The sequence below is a fragment of the Danio rerio genome, chromosome 2 (genome assembly GCF_052040795.2).
Source record: "Danio rerio strain M-AB ecotype USA chromosome 2, GRCz13ab, whole genome shotgun sequence".
In the NCBI taxonomy this organism is placed as follows: domain Eukaryota; kingdom Metazoa; phylum Chordata; class Actinopteri; order Cypriniformes; family Danionidae; genus Danio; species Danio rerio.
In genome coordinates this window covers 28,402,656-28,410,263 of record NC_141022.1, presented here as the reverse complement: position 1 = coordinate 28,410,263, position 7,608 = coordinate 28,402,656, and the positions used below count along the sequence as shown (strand labels likewise).

At 36.6% G+C, this 7,608-nt stretch overlaps 1 protein-coding gene across 5 annotated transcripts in view; it reads right to left on the bottom strand.

Moving 5' to 3' along the window:
• Positions 1 to 221: 221 nt before the first annotated feature.
• pik3r2 (phosphoinositide-3-kinase, regulatory subunit 2 (beta)) overlaps positions 222 to 7,608 on the bottom strand; it is a 48,992-nt gene continuing 41,605 nt past the window's right edge. For 3 of the 5 annotated variants that reach the window (XR_015477643.1, XM_087239138.1, XM_087239139.1), the window contains exons 14-16: positions 7,426 to 7,497; positions 5,851 to 6,024; positions 222 to 1,911 (exon numbers count right to left, since the gene is read on the bottom strand). Coding sequence is in view for 3 of the 5 variants with exons in the window: in XM_087239138.1 (XP_087095264.1) it covers positions 1,722 to 1,911; positions 5,851 to 6,024; positions 7,426 to 7,497 (436 nt within the window). In the remaining 2 variants the exon portion in view is untranslated. 5 annotated transcript variants of the gene reach the window in all.

Below are 7,608 nucleotides of genomic sequence, written 5' to 3'. Positions count from 1 at the left end.
ATACACACCCAGTGTATCATCTGACTATGAATAACAGCACAAGCCAAGATGGAAGAATGACACATTAAGGGGAGAACAGTTACAAAAACGCCCCAACAACATTAGAATTCATTTACTACCACAATACCTCAACTTCCACCCCATGATTTCCTCAAAAATCTGAAATCAGATCCACGTTTGATCGAGTGAGTCAAAGCGAGTGGAAGCTCCTGTGCGCGTCGTTGCTTTGGATCACCTTTGTTCGGTGCTGGATCTTAACGGTTCGCTATAGCTATGCATCATTCTCACATTACAAGAGTTACAAAAATAAAGCACCAAAAAGCACCAATACCAGCCCACAAAAACTACTAAAGGATTGGTTCACTTACAGAATGAAAAACTACTGATGATATACTCACCCCACTGTCTTGCAAGCTGTTATATTCTTTCTCACTTTGGTCCAAAGGAAACTAAGGTTTTTGAGGAAGACATGCAGGATTTTTCTCAATTTATTAGACTTCTATGCTCAGTGGTTTAAACTCCCAAACTGCAATTTTAATTCAATTTCGCACCTTGACTAAACAAAGGGTTCCAATGTGATTGCCCACACCAACGTGCCAAACGCCACACAAAAAAAGTGTCATTTAAGAAGAAAAAAATTCCCCAGGCTTGATTTTTTTTTTAGTTGACGCCGCAACAAACACTGGCTCATCAAGATTGCCACAGACAGTTGAGTTTTGTTGGTGCTAGTTGTTTGGCGTTTGGTGTTACCAGCCCTTAAGGGTCTTACCTAGTCAAAAAAATTGCCATTTTCCATAAAAAGATGAGCTTTTTCGGCTAAAGTACATAAACTTTCCTTTTTAAAAAAAAAAGACAATGATCATTTTGCTGGGTAAGATGCTATTCCTCAAGCTGGGATCATGTAACGCCTTTTAAAACTGCAATTTAAAAATCACTGATCAACACAGAAGGATCTATGTTCTCCTTAAAAATCTAAATTTCCTTTTGACTAAAGGAAGAAATTCACATCTTGGATAAAAAGGAGTAGTTAAAATCTCAGGAGACTTTCATTTGTGAAGTGAACTAATCCTTTAAGATGCCAGACTTCAGCTCTGTGTGGAAACATCTCACAGAAAAGCAGGCAATTGCTGATGGCTATTTATTCTGACCATGGCGTCTAAGCTTAAAAGAGGCAAATTAGAAACTAAAAGGACGTCAGAGTCCCTCAAGCATGTCTGATTAAAAAAAAAGAAAAGAAAAGATTGGTTTCACATCTTCTAGAAGACAACTCACATAAAGAGGAATCTACTCATATGATTGGCAGAAGCAAACTACCAAACGAACACACAGTGACGGAACAGCTATAAGATTGATTATCAACAGCTGCATCCTTTAGTTCATTCCTCATCTTATCCTGCCCTCAATCCCAATCAGAAACTGATGAAATCTAGGACTGCCACACTAGTTTGAGCGTTTGTGGAATCGTGTGACGCTATCCATCTCATGTTGAGACGACAAATACAGAAAAGCTGTGATCTTACCGTAACTACTGCAGCTGACTTTGATCGATATGGAAAAACTATGGGCTTACAAAAAAGCCGTACGTTTACTTAACGATAATATACTGTGCTTATCTGTTCTCTACGATAAACATAAACGTTGGGTGTTAGTATATTTTGCTCTGAATAATGTGCTTAATCATGCTTTATATGCGTGTCCCGGGCCATGTGGTGAAGCGATGCTCATCTAGGCTGCTGTGCGAGCACCGGGTAGGCCAGGGTTACATTCAGCGAGTCGTTGTGCTGGACCAGAGACGTGTGTTTGTAGTGCAGGACCAAGTCTTTCAAGGAGCCGTAAAGGTTGTAGGGTTCAGCAAATCCGAAACCTGTGGCCGTCTTGTAAACCACACAATGTTTGATTTCTCCTTCCACACTGTTGAAAAAAAGAGGAAGATGAGTCAACGAGGAGGATCTAGTTCTTGTCTAAATAGTATTCAAATATTATTTTCTAATTTTGTATCAGAGGACTATTACTCAAGGTTCACACATTTCCAAGGTAAAAAAAGGCAGCTTATTTTGTCATAATATACACTAACCGGCCACTTAATTAGGTACATGTCTAACTGCTCATTAATGCAAATTTCTAATCAGCCAATCACATGGCAGAAACTCAATGCATTTTAGGCATGTAGACATGGTCAAAGCGATCTGCTGCAGTTTAAACTGAGCATTAGAATGGGGAAGAAAGGTGATGTAAGTGACTTTGAATGTGATATGGTTGTTGGTGCCAGACAGGCTGGTCTGAGTATTTCAGAAACTGCTGATCTACTGTGATTTTCATGCACAACCTCTTTAGGATTTACAGAGAATGGTCTGAAAAAGAGAAAATATCCAGTGAGTGGCAGTTCTGTAGGCGCAAATGCCTTGTTAATGCCAGAGGTTACGGATGGCTAAACTGGTAAGAGCTGATGGAAAGACAACAGTAAGTCAAATAACCACTCATTACAACCAGGGTACCCATTAGTACCAATTAAGCATCGTGTCAACACCACAGCCTTCCTGTGTGGTATAAAATAGTATTAACCATAGTGTACCCATCTTCTAAAGGCTACTTCCAGCAGGATAACACGCCATGTCATAAAGCGCAAATCATCTCAGACTGGTTTCTTGAACATGACAATGAGTTCACTGTACTCAAATGGCCTCTACAGTCACCAGATCTCAATCCAATAGAGCAGGGGTGTCAAACTCAATTCCTGGAGGGCCGAAGCCCTGCACAGTTTAGTTCCAACCCTGCCCCAACACACTTACCTGTAGGTTTCAAACAAGCCTGAAGGACTCAATTAGTTTGATCAGGTGTGCTTAATTAGGGTTGGATTTAAACCGTGCAGAGCTGCGGCCCTTTTGGAACTGAGTTTGACACCTGTGCAATAGAGCATCTTTGAGATGTGGTGGAATGGGAGATTTGCAGCTGACAAATCTGCAGCAACTGTGTGATGCTTTCATGTCAATATGGACCAAAATCTGAGGAAAATTTCCAGCACCTTGTTAATCGACTAAGGGAGTTCTGAAGGCAAAAGGGGGACCAACACGGTGCTAGTAGGGTGTACCTAATAAAGAGGTCAGTGAGTGTGCATTGTAGCATTAGCTTTTTTTTCTCGATTTTTCAAGTCCTCATCCTTTGAAAGTGCATCCCTTATAAAAAAAAAGGTTTATTCAAGTGTGCTATTAGTACGGCTGCGCAATATATTGGCCCAATCCCAATTCTACCCCTTAGCCCTTCCCCTTACCCCTACCCCTCGTTTTGCCATAACTCCTGCACAGCAGTCTAACAACATTCTGACACTCGATGACACTGGAATGCCCTGTCAGAAAAGTCTAGTGGCTGGGAATGAGCATTTTACACTGTCTGCTATAATGTTAATGCTGTTTTTGTGTGTTTACATTGATGAGTGTGGCCACTGTGTTAAAGGCACAGTATTACGATTTTATTACCACATTAGATCATTATGATAATATAATATATGCCTTCAGTGATTTCCTGAAGATAAATACCAAAAAATAACACAACTGGAATCACTCCAGCAGTTGCGATCATCTGATCTCATTGGAAGCAAGAAATCGCGAGGACATATGATGACGTGTGCAGGTACTGAAGTGCTGTCCCAATTCTTAGGGGTAAATTTTGAAGCCCTTCCCCTTAACCCTCCATTTTAAGGGCCAAGGGGAAGGGGAAAGGGGAAGTGGTACAAAAATAGAATTGGGATTGGGCCAACTGTTTCAGCATCAATACTGCAATGTGTGTACGCAATAGTCACATTGCAGGATATGCAATGTTGAGGGATTATAGTTGTTCAGCACAACAGTTGAGAATACATGAGATTTGTGGAGTCATGGCAACCATACAGAGTGAAACGTTATCACTTGCATGTGTTTTAAAGGCATTTTCAAGAGTGTTTAAAGTATTCGGGTACAAAAAAGTACAACATTTGTAACTTTAATGAGGAATTAATTTCATCACTTAATTTCTGTACTTGTTTGACTTTTTTTTGATCTGTTGTAATTAATCTGGCTAGCAATTTGTTTATTATACTTCATTCACACCCTTACAAAATCACCACAATCAATCTAAATTCAAGATTTTTCCCCAAAAAGAGCTATTCAGGCCATTTGGTGAAATTGTATTTGTATCGCAGTATATACCTCAGAAAAGCAAAATATCGCAATGTCAGATTTTTCCAAAATTGTGCAGTCCTAGCTATTAGTATACTACTTTCAAACAAACAAAATAGAAAGTATTCTTTAAGTGAACTTTGTAATTACTTTATGTACTTAAATGTACTTTTAAATATACTGACAGAAAAGTCTTAATATGTATGACATATACTTGTTCATTCACATACTTTAAAAAATATAACTACATTATAAATATACTTGGTTTGTAGATGTTTTTCCCCTGGTGTCAGAGATATGGCCTTCTGAGTAAAAAAATATGTTCAGCACTAACTTCAGATTATTCAAATTGGCTAACACAAATGGCACACTTTGGGCCAGATTTACCAAACAGGGCAATTTGTCATGAGCACTATTCCCAAAACAGCCCAGATGGTTTTTAAAATTTCTGCAGATCATTTACTGACAATGTGCAAATTAAAAAACATACAAGTAACATCTTATTTACATTAAATCTACCAATTCAATATAATATAATATAAAAATATATAATATAAAAAGCTATATTTTTTGATAGTCTACAGAACAAACCATCGTTATACAATAACTTGCCTAATTACTCTAACCTGCCTAGTTAACCTAATTAACATAGTTAAGCCTTTAAATGTCCCTTTAAGCTGTAGAGAAGTGTCTTGAAAAATATCTAGTCAAATATTATTATTAAATATTATTATATATTTTTTTTCTTTTTTTTTTCTCCTATATTAGGGTAAGGGGGAGCAAGACAAATATGTGGGGGTGCTAAGAAAAAATTCTCATGGTGTCAAAGTTTATTAAAAATCCAGTTACTTAATAAGCTATGGTACACATATTGAACAAAAGTATGTTTTTATTTGATTGATTAGTTGATTGATTGATTGATTGATTGATTGATTGATTGATTGATGGATTTATTGATTGATTAGCCAAAGAATAGTCATAGGAATAAAAATGACTAGCAAGATTTTAGGCATGATGCAGAGTACTGAATTATAAACAGACACTAATTACACGGTGTCTCTAATTTTGAAATGCATGCGATTTAAAACTTCCAGGTGCTGATTCAAAAGAACTGTTATCACCTACAACAACATATTACCAAGTATATGGTAAAGTAAATCCTGTCTGTAAATATTATATTAATGGACTGGATAACATATGGTAACACTTTAGGTCACAATTCATCCTGTTAACTACAGGCTTATTACCTGCCTATTGTTAAGAAATTACCTGTTCGTTAGTATTTTTAAAGTAGCATCCCTTATCCTAAAACACAAAATCTAAACCCAACTTCTACCTTACTATTAATAAACAGCATTAGTAGTTTATTTAGCTAGTAGTGTTAGTTAATGGTTTGTCATTAGCATGAATTGTGACCTAAATGAAAGTGTTACCCATTTATTTTGTGACACCATTTAAAACATTTTATTTATGTTTAATAAAACTACATTTAAAAACCTGAGAAGAACTACCACAAACCAAGCAAATTATGTTATCAAATTAGACTGGTTCTGCTGCATGTTGAGTGCTCAACAATTATAAAACACACACATACACTCAGCAGAAACACAGTCAGAGCATTTCAATATGACGGATGAATTTAGCTTCGGGAATCTGCAGTGAGTGCGATGCTGGATGGAGCAATGCTTCAGTAACTCACACTACAGAGCAGGCGAAGGAGCCCTTCTGGGTCTGGCTCTCTCTGATGAGGAAGGTGCCATCGCGTTTGCCTCTCAGGAGATCCTCTGCATACGAGCGCTTGATGTCTCCAACGTACCAGGAGCACTCGTCATGATGCGCTTGATCGTCATCGTCGTCCAGCAGAGAATAGAAGCTAAAAGGTCATACATGATTGCTATTAGTTGTAGATCTCATTTGGCTGTTCAAAATATCTTGGTTTTGCTTCATTAATGCATAGTCTGCAATATAATATAGTTACTATAATCCTGCTGCTTGTTGTTGTTGTTTTTAAAGTTAGATCCCCGAATTAAATTTCATTGTGGCTTAACACTTTAACTGCCTGCTCTACCAAATGGTTGACCTTTTTGACTGTTTTAAATAATGGTTCACACAGCGTTGATGGTTTACAAAATAATCAAACAAACATAATCCTGTTGCACTAATACACTTGGTTTTGGTTCTACTGTGTATAAAAAAAAAATAAATAAAAAAAAAAATAAAAAAAAAACAAGAAAAGATTTTAAATGAGAATCTGAAATATGTTCAGATATATGATACGCATTAAAATAAAGATAACCTACTATTTTAAAATGTTTATTTTTTATGTTTTTAAATAAATTGGTCTTACACTTCATATTTTTATAGTCTTTGTATTAATTTCGGTACTTTTACCATAAATCGACATGTCAACCCATTTGGTAGAGGCTGATATTTTAGAAAGTATGGGAGGCGTGTGTTAACTAGCAACATTAGGAGTTAAGAAATGCAATCCAAAAATGTTTTTCTTGGTGGGGCAGTCAAAGGGTGAAAATACAGTAATAAATAAATATATATACAAAATATTTGTAATTTTTTTTTTTGCAGTCACACTAAAATAAAATTAAATAAATAAATTTAAATTAGTAAAAAATACATTAATTAAAAAGTTTTCAAACTAAAACAATCTAAATAAGAAAGTGTAGTAAACAGCTTGACAGTAAGGTCTTACAGAAATGTTGATGATTTAATGTTGCGTCATAATGCTTTTCACACTTCTTTTGAAAAGTGTGTTAGGATGTCTAAATTATGGTGCAGATAACTTCTACAAGACAACTAACTAGGCCTTTTCTTAAGACTAACTAGGTTTTGTTTTTGCATTTTCAGTTGGTAAAAAAGTGTGCTGAGGCCCTCTAGTGGTGTTTACCACATTGAGACTGAGCACTTTGGAACTCGTTGCCTACTGACTTGAAACATTACAAGAAATGTACTTGAATCATGTCATTCAGATGGCATTTGAAGTGTGGTTTGATGACAGAAAAAAAAACAACCTACAGCATCTGTAATAGTCCTATGGCAAACAGCACAGAAATGAAAGCTGTTGCTCTCAGGATCAAAAGTGCACAAAAGAACAAGATTAAAACACCAGATGTTTACAGGATTGTGTCCACTTGTGCTCCAACTGACCAAATTGCATCTTAATCTCAGCAGTAAATATCCCAAAAAACGGGTCTTGGTCATCAACGCAGCAGATCCTACCTATATAAGTGTATCTCAAGAAAGGCTAAACAGAACTTACTCCTCTGATTCATTCTTTATTCCCAGCCATTCATTGATTTTCCTTTGCCTGGTGCCTTTCTGAGTCAGCCATCTGTAAAGACATAATCAGCGTTGTTAACCTCGGCAGCAGTTACCGCACAAAATTTCCTGCACAATCTGCAGCGCCAGAGCAAAAGAATTCATATTTTGAGCTTCCACAATA